The 21,528-nt window shown below is 45.3% G+C and overlaps 1 protein-coding gene across 1 annotated transcript in view; it reads left to right on the forward strand.

Moving 5' to 3' along the window:
- Positions 1 to 17,768: 17,768 nt before the first annotated feature.
- NFATC3 (nuclear factor of activated T-cells, cytoplasmic, calcineurin-dependent 3) overlaps positions 17,769 to 21,528 on the forward strand; it is a 77,397-nt gene continuing 73,637 nt past the window's right edge. The window contains exon 1 of the mRNA XM_015414696.1: positions 17,769 to 18,147. Within this exon, the coding sequence (XP_015270182.1) occupies positions 18,012 to 18,147 (136 nt within the window). The 5' untranslated portion in view covers positions 17,769 to 18,011. The remainder of the gene's footprint in view (positions 18,148 to 21,528) is intronic.

A 21,528-nucleotide genomic window follows, 5' to 3' on the forward strand; every position in this document is an offset into this window, starting at 1 on the left:
AAAGGCCAGTGACTGCAAAGACATTCTTGTCAGAAAGCCTGGAGTTTGCTAGCATCCCTTCTCATCTTCTGTGTATAGGGACATAACTTTATCGGACTTTGAAATCCTTATTTAAAAACATTCAGTGAACAGTAAGGATTTGGAGTAGGAGCAGCTGCTGAAACCATAACCATAGTTTCAGTGCTGTATAGTGTGTGTGTGTGTGTGTATTTCATGGGTGCCAAGAACTTTGTGTTTCACCCTTGGTAGTTAGCCAAGGAAGTTGTTAAAAACGTCCAATGTCATGTATTAAGTAGAAGTCACCTATGTCTTTCTGCGCTGAACCTAAAACTCCCTCAAATGTTGAACTTAGCCAGCAGATCTTTTTCGTCAGCCTTGTTCAACATTAGAAAAGGTCATCGAAGTATTACTCAGAGCCCCAAAATAGCTTCTTTCTCACGCTTCCCTCAGATAGACTGTACAAAGCTTTTAAAACAAGAGCAAGGGTGAATCTGGGATTAGAAGCACTTGATCCAAAAGGCTGACTTACTTGAGTCAAGCAAACAGAAGGACACAACATATAGCCACAGGGTTTAGATGTAATAACAACCTATGAGCTTTGTCACTGCATGAACAAGACAGGGGAATCCTCCTGTGGCTCATGTACTCCCTCCTCCCTTCCACCTTCTTCCTTGCCTCAGGTGTGCCTGGTTCATTAATATTTTTGCATTTCCAGCAAACTGTAGCAGTCATTTTCTCTGAACCACAAATAATGTTTTGGTTTTTTCCTCTCTTAGCCAAGATTCAAAGCAGAATTAAACCACAGTTTGCAATCTCACCTGGGGACATAGAGAACAAACCATAGGCCATGCTTTGAACGACACTTTCGTTTGTGACGAAAGGGGAAGTGCTGAAGTTTTGAGATGTATGCAGAGAGGAGAAAGGTGTAGGACAAAAGTTCTCCCCAGGCTTTCTGCCTACATAGCAGGCTTAAGGCAGTTTCCCAGAGATTGCTGAAATGAATAAATAGTAATAACAGCTATAAAAACACATAAAGCTATAATTCACATCACTGTCATAACAGAAATTTGTACCTATGTGCAATACAGATGGCAGTAAAACCAGTCCAAGGCCCTGTGAAAGAGTGCTTTGTGACATGCTCTCCTAGAAGGGGCAGGGAAGAAGCAGTTCTGATGGCATCTTGTTTCAGTTATAGTGAATATTGGGGAAAGCCTAGAATGAGCCGCTACAAACTGTACCTCTCTATAGGAAGGCAGAGAGAGATGGAGTTGCCAGAAGCACTGGAGCAGGTGTAGAGGTAAAGATGGTCCTTCAAGCATGTGAGTTTCTGTGAAGGCTTTAGAGGTCAAAAATAGCACCTGACCTTGAGCATGGAAACAAATCAGATGTCAATGCTATTGTTGCAAAATAGGTTTAATATTCAATTGCTCCTAGCTAAAAGATGAGCCACTGTATTCTGAGGTCTCCAAGTTGTTTTAAGGGCAGCACTGTGAAGAGTGGTTTGGAATAAACTAACCTCAAGGTTACAGTAGAATGGATTAGCTTGGCCAGATCAGCTGATTGTAGGAGATCTAATTGGATCTAATTGGAAGAAGACGGTTTTAGCAACAGTGCTGACCAGCCTACCCATTAGCAGCTGAGCCCCAAAGCACCTGTAAGCTTGTCACACATTCTGCCAAATGGAGATTTCTCCATCCAGGGATGGTTCTCTCCACACTATCAGCTTTTCTGACCAGCATCACCTCTCTCTTATTGGTTCAGCTTCATCTTGTTTGCTCTTAGTGGTTTGATCTGGACATCCAAACAGTGATCCAGAATGGAGAGAGCTGCTTCCAGGGGCTTAGTATTGAAAGAAAGAACTAGGAGTCATCAGCATATTGATAACACCTATCCTCAAAGTTATGAGTAATCTCATTAACAGTGCAATCCTAAACAGAGTTGCACCCTTCTAAGGCTATTGACTTCAGTGGATTTAGAAAGGTGTAATTCTGCTTCAACTTCTACTGCATGCTGCCTATCATGGATATAAGGTTGGATACTATAACTCCCTTCCACTGAGTCTTCTCTCAACAGAGAAAAACTTCCTCCAGTGGAGCATGACTTTTTCGAATGGACAAAGGCTTTCTTTGGTGAAGAAAAGTCTTTCTGTGTTGAAGAAGAAGAAGAAGAAGAAGAGAAGAAGAGATTGGATTTATACCCCGCCCTTCACTACCCAAAGGTGTCTCAGAGCGGCTTACAAACTCCTTTCCCTTCCCCTCCCCACAACAGACACCCTGTGAGGTGGGTGGGGCTGAGAGAACTCTGACACAAACTGCTCTTTTTCAAGGACAGCTGTGCCAGAGCTTGCGACTGACCCAAGGTCACATCAGCAGGTGCAAGTGGAGGAGTGGGGAATCAAACCCGGTTCTCCCAGATTAGAGTCCGCACACTTAATCACTACACCAAATTGAAGGAAGTCTATCTGTGTTGGTGGAAGGCTCCAGCTTAAGGGAAGGGAGTAATAGGAGCCAACTCATAAATAAGAAAACATTATCTTAAGGCACCCACATGTCAACTCCCAGGGTTCTGTCGGGGTTTCCGCAATAATAAATTCCTTAGTCCATTTTGATAGACATAAATGCAGACAGGAATTAAGTAGGGATGGAAAAAACTCTTTTGTTTATGCCGAACTGCCATCTAGCAAAAAAGCCTTATCTGTACCACATACTTCAGACTTAAATTGTTTTAATAGTTATTCCCCTTTCCCAGGGAACCCTGGGAATTGTAGTTTTGTGATGATGGATGAGGGATCTCTTACAGAAGTCTTTTCCTCCTCACTAAACTATTGGGGGAAGCCAGTTGACCTGGAATGAAACCAATGAAAATTTAGTTTTAGATACAAGACTCAGGCAGCAGGTGAACAGTGATTAACAGCTTTATTGAACATGAAGTCAGAAGAACCAGAACGAGACAAACTATGGAGCAACAGGCTCCTTTTTAAACAGTCCGGGCTTGGCAAGCCACGCCCACATGTCAGCTAAGGTCCAATCACATACAGTACATAAAGACCAATAATTTCTCTTCCCTCCAGAACTTCCTTTGTTCTGATAGGTCGTTTTACAATATCATGTCAGATTCAAGCTCAATACATTCATTCCATTATAATACATTACATTACATACACAACATTTAGAATACAGATAAGTCCCATTGAATATTGTGCTAGATGGACGATATTTGCCTAATCTAGATAGGCAATACATATGCTCTCCTTCAGAAACTTGGAGGGGGAAAAGAAAGGTGTGAAGTCTAAAGCAGATGGTTTTATGGAACAGTGGCTCCTTCTGTTAAGAAATGTGTGCGTAGTAAAAGGTTTACTTTATGTCCATCTTGCTTCTTGTACAGTGGTTTCCAGCGTGACTAGGAACATGACCTTGGAATGGGAAGATTCAGGGTATTTTATATAACATATATATAATATACACACACAGTCATAATATTATGTTTTGTGTACAGTGCGTAATATACGCGGGCTCTTGGCCAACAGCAAATGAAGTTGCTTGTGAAGGCGTTGACTTCCTTGGGGAAAGGGAGTTGTCAGCTTTGGCAAAACACACCAGCCTTTGATTAACTGTCGCATAAAAAGCCCTTGCAATAGCTTGCCTCTTCAGAATGAATGCGCAATTGTCAGGAGGAAGGGGTGAAGCTTAGATAGGCGAGCATTTAAGAGCATCTTCCCTTCAGTGACAGTGTGTTACTGCTGTGGCATGTGAGAGTTCATGCTGCAGAAGGGAACTGGCCACAAGCTTTTGTTGATCCTGTATTTTTACAAGCATATTTTATTCACCAAATTTTAGTCATTTTCCCCATCCCCAGTAATGCTCCCTTTAAGCTGTGGAGTCTTGTGAGCAGCTACTGGCATTAAAGCTGTGAGCGAGCAATTTGGCTACTGCATAAACTAGCTTGCTCTGGAGCCATCCTTCCTGAGGTAAGATGAAAATGTGTAATCCAGAGGCTTAAAAACTGTGAGCTAGCTCACACTAACTCAGCTTGGAGGGAACACTGCTCCCCATTCCCCACCAATGCTTCAGTTTCAAAATAGCTTTCTATCCCCCCTTTTGGCCTTCCACTTCAGATTTTGGACTCATTCATCAAGAAGAAGAAGAAACACCTTGTGGCCCAGAAGATCTTTCTGTTGCTGTGATGAACAGTTGAGCTATTCACCACACCAGTCATCTTTTAGTCATCAGGAAAATGCTTGCAGTGCAGATAATCCTTTTAGTTTTCAAAACAGGTCAAAATCGAATGATTCCAGATGATGAAAATGGTGGATAGGGCAGTATTTTTAATCTCAGAGTTATTGTTTGATCAGACAATGCACTTTTGTATGCTGATGCATTGCTGTGGAGCAGAATACCATCATAATGAAGTATACCTCAACCTCAGTGTTCCCTCTAAGCTGAGTTAGTGTGAGCTAACTCACAATTTTTTAGCCTCCGGCTCACACATTTTTGTCTTAGCTCAGGAAGGATGGCTCCAGAGCAAACTGATTTATGCAGTAGCCATATCGCTCGCTCACAATGCCAGTAGCTCACAAAGTAGAATTTTTGCTCACAGGGCTCCATTGCTTAGAGGGCGCATTGCTCCACATGTGTGGACAGTTGTTGTTTCTTATAATGAGTGTTTTTTACAGAAGTAATCAATGAACTGCAAACCTTGAATAATCACTCTATGCCCCAGAAAGCATCATTATTTTAAACAGCTGGTAGCTAGACTCGGACCTTCTTTGGTGGACTGGGAGTGATTGAACATGCTTACACTCAAAACTGATTCTCTTTATCTCTGGTTAATGAACTAAGAATTCTTCCGTACTGATGGTTTTGTTGAAGAAATTGTCTGGATTTTTTCCATCCTGGCCCCAAAATTCAGAACTGATGTTCCATCAAACCCTCCTCCCCTTTACATTTGTGTGAGCATCCTGGGAATCTTATTCATGTGTAGCTGGTGAAACAACTGATCCATAAAAAATGCTCAGGCCATGCATGATGTCTTGGATTCAGTGAGTCTTTTCATTCAATCTTCCCCAATTGTCCTCATACTACAGCACCCACTCCCCACCCCATTCTACATGGCTTTTATACATGGTGGACTCATGATTCTTGTCATAGCCTTTTTTGGTGGTCAAAGATGACTTCTCATTCCTTTTTAACTAGCAGAAAAGCTGGCTGAATCCAACCCTATATGTTCAGTGGAAACTGATGAACTTCCTTGACCTTGGCCACCATCTCTTCATTTAGGGCAGTTTACCCAAAAAGCAGGGTCATTGCATTTTTTCCTTTAGAAGTCCTGTACTCATATGTATGGCAATTAAATTATGGCAATTATGTATGGCAATTAAATTAATGAATTAATTCAAACTGATATGATTGTTTGAGGTTTCATTAATTGGGTGACCTAAGATGTAGTAAAGACGGACTCCAGTGCTCCAGAGAAGGCATAGAAGACATTTCTCTCATCACAAAGTAGCTACTGAGTCCTCCCACATCAGGAATTATGTATGTGTTGATGTTTTTGTTTGGGGCTTCGAAATTGCAGACTGTTGTTTTTAGATGTATTTGAGGACTGGCATCTTTTTTTAGAAATTAAGTACTGCAAGAGGAACATTCTGTGCTCATGAGCGGGTGGGGGGAAGCTCCTGCATCTGCAGAAATAAGTCCTTTCATAGATGAGAACAGGAAACTGCTTTGGATCAGCTGCAGTAGCTGTTGTTCCAGCTGGTTTTGTTACCGCAGCTGTATACAATGCTGCTTCTTGAGGGGGAAAGGTAGCATATGCCCCAAGTCTGTCTATATTCCCCTGAATATTGTCCTTTGGGAGAGATTTTGTGACTGTCTCCTCTGATCGAGGAATAGGAGAATCTTAATTCTGGTGAACGTCTATGCATAATGTCACAGCACCGATCCCTAGGATGCTCAAACACCCCCAGTTCTACTCATGTCCTGTTCGCCAGCTGTGAAAAGGGATCTGAGTTTTCAACAAACTGTTTATTGACCTGTTTGTGGCAGTTCAGTAACAAACTGTCTGTTTATTGACCTGTTTGTGGCAGTTCAGCATGCTGTTTCACCCTCCTCTTTCCTAACACTTACAAATGCCCACTGTCACATGATCTGATTGAGTTCTGCTTAAAGTTGTCAACTGAGAACTGGCAACCCCTGAAAGATGCAGAGGGGGAGTCCAGATGTTTGCTGCCATGACAATGCCACAAGATCATTTTAGGCTGAATCCTAGAGTGTCTCCTCGACACTGTGATGTCACATCCAGTTTCACTCCAGAAATGACATTGCATTTTTGGAAAAACGTTAGGCCAATGTGTTCAGAAGGTTTTGAGTCATGTGGTGCCAGACCAAACAGACTGGGTAATCAGTCCACATCTGATTGTTATAGACCTACATGGTAAGTTCAACTGTTGCTCACGTTCACAGCAAAATTCTCAGTACCGCCTGCCATGGCTCTATAACCACGCAGGGAGGGCGGGATATAAATTCAGTTAAATAACTAAATAAATATGGCCATGTGTTTTGACTCTAGCTTAAAATACTAAGACTGCAATCCTAAAGACACTTACTGGGGAGTAAACCCCATTGAATAACATGGGAATTACTTCTGAATAGACGCTTTCAGGATTGTTTTCTAAACATCCTAAAATAAATGCAGCTGTCTCCTTTGTGAGATAGCACACTAGTGTAGCATAGTAACTGTGACCTGCATTGTCCTGGGTTCTACTTTAATCTCTGCCACAAACTTAGCAGGTAGCTTTCGGCAGATCATCAGCCTCCCCCCCCTTGCAGGTATTCCAGTCTCCAGGTTGTACCTGGAGATCTCCTGTTATTGCAATTGAACTCCAGATTACCAAGATCAGTTCCTTAGGAGAAAATGGCTGCTTTGAAGGGTGGATGCTATGGCATTACCCCCTGCTGAGGTCCCTCCCCAAGCCTATCCCTCCCCAGGCCCCACCCCCAAAAGCTGCAGGTACTTCCCAGCCCAGAGCTGGCAACCCTACCCATGTGCAATATGGAGATGATGCTACGACGCTGTTTCTGGTCGTCCATCTGAAAGAAGTTGTAGAATGTGGGCTGTACCTCTTCTGGTTGCAGGTGAGGAGAGTCCTATTTTTAATGCTTCCCCATGTCAAAATTCCCTGCAACGAGACACGTTAGCACAGTGGCCTGCAATTCATGGCTCCAGAGACCAATGTGGCTTAGTACAGAAGCAAATATGGCTGTTTAAAAAAGAAAAGAAAATGAAACCTTTAAGCTAAGATATGTTTGGAAGGATAGGTGAAATGGAATACCCAGGAATGGCAGGTAAAGACTTTTATGGAACCAAGAAGCTTCTTAGAGATGCTTCAAAGAAAGGGAAATGATACAGGTGAACAGTAATCCAAGTGCAAACCATGACCAGATTTCTGCCAGTGCACTCAACTGTTCAAGCAGGGTGCTCTGGTGTATGTTTATCATCTATTGTGTAACTTTGTGTGTGCCACTTTCCCAATAAAGGACTCTTAACAACAACCAGTTGTTAGTGCTTGTGGCTCAGTAGAAGAGCCTCTGCTTTGCTATGAGAGCCAGCACGGTTTAGTGGTTAAAGTGTCAGGCTAGGATCTGGGAAACCCAAGTTCAAATCCCCACACTGCCATGGAAGCTCGCTGGGTGACCTTGGTCCAGACAGTCACACACTCTCAGGCTAACCTACCTCATAGGCTTGTTGTTGAGGATAAACTGGAGGAGAGGAGAATGATGTAAACCGCTTTGGTCCCAGTTGGGGAGAATGGTGGGATAGAAATTCAATAAATAAATATTCATGCAGAAGGTCCCAGGATCAATCACAGGTATCACCACGAGTAAAACAGATCATGTCGGAGGTGATGGGAAAGACCTCTGCCTCAAACCTTGGAGAGCCACTGCCAGCCTGAGTAGATGGACCAAGTAGATGGTCTGGCTCAATACAAGGCAGTAGGGTTGCCAGCTCCTGGTTGGGAAATACCTGGAGGTTTTTTGGGGTTGGAGCCTAAGGAGGGTGGGGTTTGAGGAGGGGAGGGACTTCAGTGGTGTCTTAATGCCACAGAGTCCACCCCCCAAAGCAGCCATTTTCTCCAGGTGAACTGATCTCTGTCACCTGGAGATCTGTCGTAATAGGGCTGGGAACCCTACAAGGCAGCCCCATATGCAGGGATCAATTCATAGAAAAAGAGGTGCAGGAGCTCATTAGCATAACTTATTTGTATACACCACACCCCCTGGCATCACCGGAAGTGTGTCAGAAGGCAACACCCACCGCTTAGGCTCCACTGGACTGTTTTGGTGACAGGGCTGCTGGGAGCAGGGGGTGGGGCTTGTTGCATGGGCCCGCCCCCTGGGCTCTTTACTGCCGGAGCTCCGCTCCTGTGCGCTCCTGCAGGAAATGACCCCTGCCCATATGTGACAGTATTTGGGGCTGTGGGAACTTTTTGGATTGTTATCTTGGATTCAAGTATCAGCAATGTGAAGTTGTATCTTTTCAGTGAATGTAAACAGGCCTTCTTATACAGACTCTTTGTTGATGCCTTATTCTGAGTGTTGATGTCGTTTGGCTCTTTAATTACAAAAGGCTGACGACCGATGAGCTGGCACACACTGTAGACAAAGGTCCAGGCTTACACTGACCTAGGGGTGAGCATATGGGGAAAACTGAAGGCTGCCGTCATGTTGGAAGAAGCATGTCTTTGGATAGTTCATATTTCATGGGAAGTTCTCTGCAAGCCCCATCCAAAGGAAAGCATGATGAGGGTACTGTCAAAACGAGCCCCATTTCATTACAGAAGGATCGTGCTGGAAAATCTCTCCCCCCTCTTTCCCAGGGATTGTGCCTTTAAATTCTTTTCTCTGACCACCTGGCATTTCTGCATTTGGCTGTCTAAAAGGTGGAAGCACCCCAGGCTGTGCTTCACACACAGTATTTTGGGTGTTCTTTCCCTCGGCAGCAATCCTGACATTTCCAGACTGAAACCAAAGGTGTCTCTGGTGCTTCAGGCAACGCAGAGGCTCTCTTTTGTCAATGGAGCCACACCTGTGCCGACCAGATGTTCAATGCTGTAATTCTTGGAATAATAGAGGGTGTGTGTGGGGGGAACCGACTTCCTACACACCTGAGGGAAGACAGCACTGCAGCCAGGGGCTGGCTACATTGAGTATAATGGAACCACACCCTGGAAACGCCCAGAGTTGCTTGCTACTGACCCTGGAATAGCGAGGAGGAACCCAGCCAAGACACATCATGTAAATACAACTGGGCTGATGTTCACCAAGCAGTTGGGAGCTTGCCATGTGCTGACATCATGGTCGGAGAAAGACGAAAGCTGCCATCTTGGAAGGGTTGTTTTTTTTAAAAATCATTTCTTTTTTTAATTGTAACCCCTGAACAGAAATAAATAAAAATACAACAAAATTTCACAATAGTAGTGGCAAATCTACAGATTTGTAAAAGGCTTCCAAATATCTAAAAAGATATGTTCATGCACAATTGTCATCTATATACCATCTGTCCACTGAGTTCTAGTTGGCTAATTAAATGCACAGCAAATGATGTAACTTGATATATCAGGTATGTTACTAACTTCATGGCTCAACTGATTAGGTGAGTTGCCAATTAGACCACTCTACAGTAGGGTTGCCAGGTTCCATCTGGCAACTGGTGCGGGATGGGGGGAGACTTACCGGGAGAGTGGGGAGGCCCATCCGATGTACAGTTATTTGTCCACCTCACTGCCAATGTGACCTGGAAGTGACATCATCACGCCTGGGACGTTAGGGCAACGCTCTGGTATTTGCGCAAAAACTCCATGGTATATTTGGCTTCTACCATACAGTTTTTGCCCAAATATCAAGAGTGTTGTCCTGATATCCCGGATGTGATGATGTCACATCCAGGTCATGTGAGCAGTGATGTAGATACATCGCTGCACGTTGGATGTGTCTCCCTCTTTTTTGGGGTAAGTCCCCCCCCCGGCTAGCAGATCAGCAGCGGGGAGGTGGGTCCTGGCAGCTGGGGACCCCTACCTCCAATGGAGGGTCTGACAACCCTACTCTGCAGCTGCACTGGATCCAGTTAAGCAAACACCTTCTCCTACACATGGGTAGAGGCACTAAGGAGATGGAATGTATCCTCCCAGATTCTTGTGGCCTTGAAACTGCTAGGCTTAATAGTCTGATCAGCATCTATGTTGTCTCCATCTTACCTTACTATTTAAAGCTATAAGCAGCTTGACCTTAGTTCTCAGAGAAGACCAAAACTTTCATGATTTTCTGCCTAGGTCTTATCTAGGGTTGCCACTGCCAGGCTGGGAAATACCTGGAGATTTTTGAGGGTGGAGCCTGAGGAGGGGAGGGACTTCAACGGGGTCTAATGCCATAGAGTCCACCGTCTGAAGTGGCCATTTTCTCCAGGTGAACTGATCTCTATAACCCAGCGATCAGTTGTAATCCCAGGAGATCTCCAGCCACCACCTGGAAGCTGGCAACCCTAGTCTCAACCACTGTTTGACTTGACAAGTGTTGGCAAAAAATGCCAGTATCCTAACAGAGGTGGGTGCCATTTTGGAGTTTACAGCATTAACATTTAATGCCCTATGGCCAGCTGGTGCTAGATCTATAAGAAAGATCCACCTTCCAAAGTGGCCATTTTCTCCAGGTGAACTGATCTCTGTTGCCTGGAGATCAGTTGTAATAGCGGGAGGTCTCCAGCCACCCCCTGGTGGTTAGTAACACAGGAAGTGAGATACACAGTATAGGAAGCCAACCAACAAAAACTGTGTACAAAAATATTACAAATATTGAAAATAGAAATATATTCAGTCTATATTATGTTCAAAAATTATCTGAACAGACTATAAATTTAGTTAATAATTTTACACAAGAACAAGTGTTTTAAACACTTGAAAGAAAGACACGGACTCAAATAATTTTCTGGACAACTAGGGGGGCATAATTGTATGGACTGTGCTTAAGCTTATCCCCTAGGAGTTAAAGTGTATGCTTTATATTCTGAAAAATAGGAAGTTTGTGGATTTTTATGATGTGATGAGAAGGAGGAGGAAGAGGGGGGATTGGATTAATACCCCACCCTTCACTCGGAGTCTCAGAGCGCATACAAACTCCTTTCCCTTCCCCTCCCCTCCCCACAACAAACACCCTGTAAGGTAGGTGGGGCTGAGAGCTCTGAGAGAACTGTCCTTGAAAGAACAACTCTGACAGAATTATGGCTTGCCCAAGGTCATCCAGCAGCTGCGAGTGGAGGAGTGGGGAATCAAACCTGGCTCTCCCAGATTAGAGTCCGTGCACTTAACCACTAGACCAAACTGGCTCTCCACTGTTTAAAAGACTTGTTCTTGTATGAAAGTGTTAACTACATTTATAGTTTGTTCAGATAATTTTGGAACATACCTATATAGACTGAATATATTTCTGTTTTTGGTATTTGTAATATTTTTGTACCCAGTTTTTGTTTGTTGACCCTCCTGGAGGTTGGCAACCCTAGCTCCACTGGAAGAGCTGACAGGATTCAACCTTCAGATTGTTTTTTATGGCTTGTTTGAATATTGCCAATTTTATGGTGGTTGTCTTTCTGATTTTATCTCATCGTTTCTGCTTTGTGAATCAGGCAAGGCCCCCCCCAGGCAGGCTATACATTTTCCAAATAAATCACATTGGTCTGGAATGAGAGGAATTGAAGAGTAAACCCTTAGAATAGTAAATATGAAGGCACCTTCAAACGTTGCTCCCCAGTGATTCTGAAGACAAGGTCCTGGGGGCAGTTGGGACAACGGTGTAAAAACCAGGAGACAATTCTCTGTCTCTGAATCAAAGGAGGACCCTCATTCCTCACGGCGTTCATCCATGTAGGTCCCATGATCCCCAGCATAGTCTTTTGGAGATGCCCAAGTTGACCCCTTTCAGCAGCAGAAAATCCAGTGGGATCAAAACCAGGGTCTAACAAGCAATTTCAGCTTCGGTTCCGTTGGATTCACATCATCGCTGCGTACACTGAGTGTCACATTCAGCAGCCTGTGTAGCTATATTTTAATTAATCCACTAGCTTTGCCGTTAAATGATGTGGCAGCTGTTCTTACAGTTCTTATCTAAGTGTCACAATACATGGTGTATATCGATGATGGAATATTTATGCTTTTGTCTCATATTCAGACGAAATCACTTTTCTTAGTGATTAAGTCCCATAAAATGAGCACTCTGCAAATATAACTGAAAAACAACTGATAAATGATTCAAGCACTGTGAACAGTTGGACTCCATATAAATGACAAGTAAGGGCCCCCCAAGGATGTGGAAATCCCATTTTCTCCTCCCCCACTGCCCCACCCACATCTCCACTCTTGCTTGCTTTCTTCCCTTCCGCGGTGCTTCTGCCACTGTTCCACGGGGACCCATTTTTTTGTTTCTGTTCTTGTCTCCCTTCCTGTCCCTTGCCCAACCACCTACCTGCTCTTTTGCACACATGAAGCTGCGTTCTGTGGAGCCAGACCACTAGTCTAACAAACTAAGTATTGCCTAATCCAATTGGCAGTGGTTCCTACGTCTCCTGTCTTCCCCATCACCTCTTCCCTGACCCTTTAAGCAGGAGACGCCGGGGACTGAACCTGGGACCTCCTGCATGTAGCCAGTGCTCAGCCACTGAGCCACAGCCCCATCCTGTCTTTCTCCCTGTCTGCTCCTGCATGCCCTGACCTTTTTCTTCCTCCCTCCCCAACAGCTCTTTCCTCCCTTGCATACCCCACTGTTTCTCTTCCTCTTGCCTCTCCCCATTTATGCTCCTTTTTTTTTTTTACCAAAGGGTTAGGGTTTTGTAGTTGTCAGGTCCTGTTTTGTGTTGCTGCAATAAACTCACCTGTTTATTTACACCAGCTTGATGGTGTAGTGGTTAAGAGCAGCAGACTCTAATCTGGGGAACCTGGTTCAATTCCCCACTGCTCCACCTGAAGCTAGCCGGGTGACCTTGGGTCAGTCACAGTTCTCTCAGCCCCCAAAATAAACCTAGCTCACCACAAAAAGAGCTAGAGTTTCAGGCTGCCAGACAATCTTCGGATCTCCTGGCTATACTATGCCCACTGTCATACGATAATTATTACAACCCACCTGAAGTTTCTCTCTCTCTCTCTTCAAGGGCACATTCCATGTAAATGCATGAGAGCATGGGGTAGTGGTTAGAGTTCTGGATGAGGATCAGGAAGACCTAGCTTCAAATCCCACACTCTACTGTGGAAGTCTGCTGGGTGACCTTGAGCTAGTCACACTGTCTCACAGTCTTGCCCACTTCACAGGGTTGTCATAAGGATCCAGTAGAGAAAGGGAGAATGTTTTAAGCCACTTTGGGGACAAAAGCGGAGTATCGATGAAATAAATAAAACAATAAATACATAAAGCATACACAACCTATAGCATTGGATGTCCATGTGCAGCCATCCTGGCAACATCATCTGGCCACCCCAGGTAGATATTTAGCTAGATCAGGCCTTGTGCTCGATCAAGGGATGTGGGCAGTGAGTTGCCATGTCTGAAGCTGTCACTTAAGTAAGGCAAACAGTCGTTCTGCCCAGACAAGAATAATCTCCTCTAAGTTCTCAGACAAAAGTCTGTCCCAGCCCTTGGATTTGAGATTTGTGTAAGGGAACATGCCATGGATTGAAGCAGGGATCTTCTGTGTGCAGACTATGTGCTTGACTGCTGAGCTACAGACATTACAGGCTCATGATGCTCTCAGAGTATTAGGGAACTGATGAAAAATGTTAAGCAAAGTGTGAACCCCCCCCCCAAACTAATTAATTCAAAGTCCCAGTCACAAATGAGTTTTGCTCCCCTTCCCTGGAGAAATTGAAAATAGTTGCCATTCTGAATAGCCACCACTGGGAGCACAGCAGTTTTAAATATTTGTGTGGTTTTTTTTGCAAACGAACAAGTTAAAAAGAAACTAGAGGGATTCAGCCAGGAACAGAGACAGTGCTAGCATCACAAAGCAGGATCAGTGTATATCCCCTGCTCACCCCTACCCCCACATCTTTGTTTCTGGTTCAGTAGCTCAAATCAGTCACGGATGAGACTACCTCCTCCTCCTTAATTTGTTTAGTGCTTAAAATAATCTGAAGGTGTTACACAGAATTAAAAAAAAACACAAGTCCCTGCCTCGTGGCTCACAACACAAGATGGCAAGAGGAAAGGGGGGGGGGCAAGGAAGGCAGACAGAGGTAAACAGCTGATGGATGAGGGCTGGCAGATTCAGGTCAAAGGAGCTTCCCTAGAGTTGAACTGCAGTCTCTTCTGGCCATCAGTAGTTTGGTCTCCATGGCAGAAGGAGCTGCAAGCGGATGCTGTTGTAGAACAGTGGCCCATGTGGAAATCCTGCTAATTTCAAACACAAAGATTATCACTCTGAACACACTCAGAGGCACCCATCTTTGTTATTATTATGGCATCACCGTGGGGCATCCTGACCTGGATGGCCCAGGCTAGCACAATCTCATCAGATCTCAGAAGCAAAGCAGGGTCATCCCTGGTTAGTACTTGGATGGAAGACTGAGGAAGTCCCAGGTTGCTGCACAGAGGAAGGCAATGGCAAATCACCTCTGCTTATCTTTTGCCTTGAAGACCCTATGGGGTTGCTGCAAGACAGCTGTGCTTGATGGCAATTTTCACTTGATGTATCCAGTTGATGGACTCAGATTTATTGGTACTGAGGCAATATCTTTATTATTGCGGAGGGGGAATAGGAACAACACTCTACACATCTTCAGAGGCAGTTCACCTTTATTATTTGGGGATGCAGGAAAGGCTCTTTGCACATCTTCAGGGGCACTCATTTTTATTATTTGAGGGCTCTACTAATAGGGCTGCAAGTTCCAGGTTCGGAAATACCTGAAGATTTTGGGGGTGGAGCCTAAGGAGGTCTGGGTTTGGGGAAGGTATAATTCCATGGGGGAGTATTTAAAATGCCATAGAATCCAATGAGATCTAATGCCATAGTGTCCACCTTCAAAAGTGGCCATTTCCTCCAGGTGAACTGTTCTCAGTTGTCTGAAGATCAATAGTGGGAGATCTCCAGCCACCACCTGGAGGCTGGCAACATTAACTACTGGTGATGCAACAACGCCACTCTGCACATTCTAAGAGGCACACACGTCTTTATTACAACTGCTAATGTTCCAGCGCTGAGGTTCGGCTTTTTCAAAATTTAAGCACAATTTTAACCACCAGAATTTAAAGGTATCTCTGCATCTAAGGAGCGCGGAGCTCTGACTCACGAAACCTCCCGCTTAAATAAATGTCGTCAAGATTTTAGGGTGTTGCCGGACTCCTGTATAATTTTGCTACAACAGACGAATACAGTTACTCCTCCAGAACTTAAAGTCATTGGTGTGCTCTGCTACAATCTACTAAAACCTACCAGGAACCATTTGCTTTCTGTCCACAAAATCCTCCATCCAAACTACAGCTCCCGAAAGGCCAGAGAAGGAGACGTGATACCACATGACCCTCGCGCTCTTCTTCACTCCTATTTTAATCACGAGATGCTAGAGTCCGGTCTTGTTTTACGTCACCCACCAAACAAGCTTCAAGGGGGTGGGACCAAGTGGACAAAGCGTTGAGACGGAGACCACCGAAAGCCTGACGTCAGGGAGAGGCGGGACCCAGACCCACCAGTGAGCGGGGACAGACAACGGAGCCGACGGGTGGAGCGAATTAAGGGGACAGAGTCTTTAAGGTTGTTCGGAGCGTTTCCGGTCGCAGGCGGACTGCAGTCTATGAGATAGCCGCATTAATTGTGGCATCTCTAAGGCTGACGCATACATTGTGGGAATCTCCAGATATTTTCTGACTGATGGCCAGTTTTAGCATTCATGTTTGCCAACTTCATTATTTCATTGATTTTACTTATTTGAACCGCCACGAACAGGTCTCTAGAAACGAATAAACAATATTCTGTATCCCATGGCAATTTATGCTTCAATACCTCTGTTTAGGCTTTTAAGGGGGCACAAATCTTAAAAATAAACAGACACCCCGCCAAGTCCTGCATAGAAATCGATGACATTCTACTAAAATAAACACTTTATTCCTCTCCAGAAAGCAGGAAAGGAGCTATAGTAACCTCCCTGAAGATTATTTCAAAGCGATACAATAAAGAGTGTAACCTCCCTGAAGACCGCCCATCATCCAGTGAGCAAAACACTATCCGGTGATGGTTGTGAAAGTTAAAGAGGCAAGATTATTTCAAAGCGATACAATAAAGAGAGTCTCTAACTCTCCTTAATTCGTGCTACCCGCGCCTGAAAGGGCACACATCCGTTTATTTATGTTGCAACAAGTCCTAAAAAGACCGACACGAGATTTTTTAAAAATATATATTTTTGCTGCATTAGATTAACAGCCGAATCTCATGAAATGTGTTTAGAATTGCATCCTAAGAAGGCTGCCACTTTGCAATAATATACTTGTCTGAAAAGGGAATAAAACCAAGGGTGGAAATAAGTAGGCCTAGAGTACCTGTATGAAAGTGACTGAAGCGACTTCCCCCATCCTCCATTGCCCCCCCCCCAAGACAGAATCAGTAAGAGAGCAATCCTAAACTGGTGTATTCGGAATTGATACATAGGTCTACTCATTGGGACTTACTCCCAGGAAGTGTTTTCAGAAATGCACTGTAAAAAAGTTAATTTCATCTGTGAATAGAATGCAGTGATACTTTAAAGACAATCCACCTCTATTTTAAAATACCACCCAATACAGAGTTCGGTAGAGCTATGCTGCAACCAACAGCAGTGAGCAGTTATCAATAGGCTTGATCGAGGCATGATGTTAATCTGAAGAACAAACCTGGAACCATTAAATCAGATTTGCCTCTCTCTTCATAGGGATTCGGAACAGGGAACAGAAGATGTGTTTAATCATATTTGCTTCTTCTGTGTTTAGTCTGTAATTCACACCAAAACTTTCTCTTCTTCAACTCCCCCCCCCTTCTGTAATTTTCCCTATAAGGATTCCCGAAACGATTTTCTCTTCATATACCTGAAGAAGTGAACTCTGACTCAAAAAAGCTTATTGAAATCAACGACCGGACAGTCTTCAAGGTTTTAAATGACACTTCTGTTTCATTTCCTAAAACAGACTAACATGGCCTCCATGGATAACTACATAGGATAGCATTGTTAGGGCCCCCCTTTTCTTGAAAGAGTGCAATCCTAAGCAAAGTTAGACCTTTCTAAATCCATTTAAGCGAATGGGTTGAGAAATCGAGTTTCAGCTCCAGGTTGGGAAATTCCTGGAGATTTAGGGGTGCAGCCTGTGGAGGAGAGGGACTCCAGCGGGGTATAATGCCATACATTCCACTCGCTAAGCAGCCGTTTTCTTTAAGGGAACTTGCTTCTGCAGCCTGTAGATCAGTTGCAATTCCGGGAGCTCTCCAGGCCCCCCACCGGAGCCTGGCAACCTTAGATCTAGCTCCGTTTACGCTTGCACGGCCAGCAGGGCTACCTCTTGGCCAACCACCTCGCGTCCACGGCGCGATGGTAAACCGGACGTCAAGCGTGTAAGTGCGCCCGTGTCGTCTCGCTCCCTTTGGCCAGCCAGTACGGGAAAGGGAACGAGGGTGCCGGGCCTGAGGCAAAAGGAGGGGGCGGGGCCGGCCGGCCGGGGAGGCGGGGCCTGTGCCTTGCTCCAGGTCGCCTCTCCCTCCCGGCCCCTCCCTCCGGCACTTGTGAGTGACAGACGCGCTCCGAGGAGCCAAGAGGGCGAAGCGCCGCCGCCGCTGCTTTCGCCGAGCGCGTCGCCACCGTCCTTGTTCTCCTCCTCCTGCCCGCTATGAGGCGGCCTTAAGGGTGCGGGTGAAGCAGCCGTCCGCCCTTCCTTCTTCCCTCGCCTGCCACCTTCTCGCCTCAGCCCAGCGAAGCCCGGCGCGGCGGCGGGGTCTGGGCTCTGCTCACCCGGCCCCCGATGACTGCGGCAAACTGCGGCGGCGCCAACGACGACTTCGACTTCAGGCTCATCTTCGGGGAGGACGTGCAGCCCGGCCCGGGGCCGCCGACGCCACTACCACGCGCGCTTGGGCCTGCCGCCGCCGCCGCAGCAGGTGCGCCTCTCCGAGGGACGCGGACGGGGCTCGCCCGCCTCTCGCGTCTTGGAAGGGGGGGAGGGGGCGGCGCCCCTCGGCTCCGTGGCAGAGACCTGCCTTGCAAGCGCGGGGTCCCCCCGGTTTGGTTCCCCGGCGTCTGTCTTCAGCTAGAAGGAACCGAGACAGCAGGGGGACGCGAAAGTCTTGACTCCGTACATGGCGGCTTCGTGCATTTGCGTTTCATGCAGAAGGTCCCGGGTTCAAACTGTGGCGTCCTTAGCTAGAAGGAGCAGACTGTAGGGGGGTGTGCAAAAGTTTTTATTCGTGCAACTGTACCTGCCTGCGAAGCTTGTGTTGGGTTTCTGAGCATTGGTAGCTGAGCATTTCCTTTGCACGAAGAAAGTCCCAAGATTCAGTCTCTGGCACTCGCTTAGAAGTAGCAAATAGCAGGTTTTTTTAAAAAAAGTCTTGGTATAAGATGGCTTCATGTGAAACTTGTGATTATGGTTGATTCTTGGTGGGGCCCTGGCTCAGATACAAGAGTATCCGCTTTGATTGCGGAAGGTACTGGGTTTAACTTCAGCCCTTGGCATTTCCAGCTGGAAGGAGCAGATCATCAGGGGATGTAAAAGGCTTGTCTAAGTTTAAGGGTGTCTTCATGTGAAACTTGTTTTTGCAGTTGTGGCTCATTGGCTGATCATCTGCATTGCATGCTAAAGATTCCCGTGTTCAGTAATTTTTGAGATCAGGTGGTAGGTGCTGTGAGAGGGACCGTAGTGGAGGAGATAATATTTTGACCTTGGTAGACCTTAGCTGGGGACTACCCCCCTTCACAAGTAACAATGAATGCACGTACAGTCTGTGTACAGTATATGCTTGATTTTTGCTTTTATACATATGTTGAGTAATTCTCATGTTACATTTAATGCACATGCAGCTAACTTGTGGTTTAAACTTCACATTTATCCAGGTGCTGGTCCCCAGTTTCATTTGTAAAATGAACACATGTTGACTTTTTCTTAGAAACTGTAATATGTGAGCAGAGCTCTTGAATTTGTGTGTAGGATCAAGGAGGGATGCTGTGCTCACGTACTTGGAAATGGACCCTTTGGAATCTGATAGGAAAAAAATTCCTGCTTCAACATTTACAGAAGTGTAGCTGCTAGCTGCATTGCTCAGTGGGACTTGCTTCTCAGGAAAAGTTGCATGGGGTTGAGTCATGCTGTTGCGCTCAGTGATTTGTTTATGCCTGTCCATGTGTGTAGGTTGAGTTTTGCTGTGCCTTACTTCCGAGTAAATCTGTGTAGGTTGCAGTGCTCTGCTGGCTACAGAGAAGGAAGATGACTAGGGGGGCATAGTAGAGATTTATAAAATCAGAACTCAGAATAGAGAGTGGTTTTCCTCTCTCTCCCAAAATACTAGGAACTGGCCTCAGATGAAACTGGTGTTGGTAGATTCAGGACAGACAAAAGTGCTGTTTCTCACAAAGCTTAATTTAACTTGTAGAATACATTGCCACAGGATCTGGTGGTATCCTGTAGCATTGGTTGTTTTAAAAAGTGAATAGACACTCTTGGGGGATAGGCTCATAAAAGGCTACTAGCCATGGTGATTAAAGGGGATTTGCACATCCCAGTGGTTTTATTGGATTTCGTGTTTTAGTTGTTCAATATATTTTATGTAAGCCGCCCTGAGCCTGCCTTGGCAAGGAGGGCGGGATACAAATCAAATAAATGAAATGTCTGAGTACCACTGTCAAGGGGCAACATGATTAAGGGAATGCCTTGGTCTCTATTTGTTATCCTCCCAGGGCAACTGATTGCCTACCATGTGACACAGGATGCTGGACTAGATGGATCACTGGTCCGATCCAGCAGGACACCTTTTATGTAACATCTCTGGACTTGTTTCTGTGCAAATTTCGTTGTCGGCTGTGGTGATTCTGTTCACCCTTCATTGGGAGTAAATCTTGGTTAATACAGTATCATACTTCTGAATAATCATGCATAGGGTCCGGAGCCTGCTATCACCGCTGCATACTTGCTTAGTGATAAGTCCTTGGGGGACTCTGTGTTCTTGTTCACACATGTGGCTTTCTGGAACCCCTTCTTGTGCTCCCTCAGTTTTTTCTCCTTGAGGTAGAGGGAGCTGGGGATGATGCCTGCCTTTTCTTCACATTAAGTGTATCATAACAGATGAAACTTTTGTATCCTTGATAAAGATAAAAGTTTGGAAAGTGCTGCCAGTGCTGTACGGGCTGTTTTCAGAACACAAGAAGCTTCCTTCTACCAAATCAGCCTACTGATCCACTTAGCTCAGTGTTGTCTTTGCTGACTGGGGTGGCTCTTCAAGGTCTCAGGGCGGGGTTTCCCCTTGCTCTTCTCTCAGTGATCCTCTTAGTTGTCAGGGATTGAACTTGGGACCTTGTATATGCTTTGCATACACACATCCTCTCTTGCCGCGTTATGGGATCTCCCTGTGTGTTGTGAAGACTCCTATCTTATTTCAGTCGAGTAGTGTGGGTACAGGCTAAACCTGAGACTGGTGACTAGAATAGGTTCAGGCTGTTGGCCATTACGGGCTGGAGTTGCATCTGTGTTCACATATGGAAAAAAGTAGGAAGCTGTGTGGTACTTGAAGGATCCCATAATAAGGCTTCTTGTTTAGTGAATTTTGAACTGAAGACTTTCCAGCCAGTGGGTTTGTTACGAAATAGCAATGTTAAATCTATCAAGTGGTCATACTTGGGAATAATTGTTTAGGGGGCATGCTGGCATTCAAGCTAGCCATTTGTGATGCAGTGGAAGAATAACGTGAAGTATCTTGGGGCTTTCTGGGTTCTAGTGGTTATGTTTTGCAAATATTTGGTCTGTTTAGAAGAAGAAGAGATTGGAGTCTCAGAGTGGCTTACAAACTCCTTTCCCTTCCCCTCCCCACAAAAGACACCTTGTGAGGTAGGTGGGGCTGAGAGAGCTCTTTCAAGAACTGCTCTTTCAAGGACAGCTCTGAGAGAACCTGTGACTGACCCAAGGTCACACCAGCAGCTGCAAGTGGAGGAGTGGGGAATCAAACCCGGTTTTCCCAGATTAGAGTCTGCACACTTAATCACTACACCAAACTGACTCTCTTTAGGATAGGCAGGTGGTAGTGAGGAAATACAAAGTGGTCTATGTGTAGGTGGCTTATAGGGCTCTTCCAATTTTATGCCCTCAGCACGACTGTGAGGTAGATGAGGCTAAGAGAGAGTGACCTAAGGTCATCTGATGAACTTTATTGCATAGTGGGGTTTGAACCTAAGTCTCCCAGATCCTAGTTTGACTTACTAGCCACTATACCACACTAGCTCTCCATGGAAAGTTTAGAAATAATAGGAAGTAAGAACTCTCAACTCTGAAACAT

This window comes from Gekko japonicus, unplaced genomic scaffold, assembly GCF_001447785.1.
Source record: "Gekko japonicus isolate JY-2015 unplaced genomic scaffold, Gekko_japonicus_V1.1 scaffold1170, whole genome shotgun sequence".
NCBI classification, from domain to species: domain Eukaryota; kingdom Metazoa; phylum Chordata; class Lepidosauria; order Squamata; family Gekkonidae; genus Gekko; species Gekko japonicus.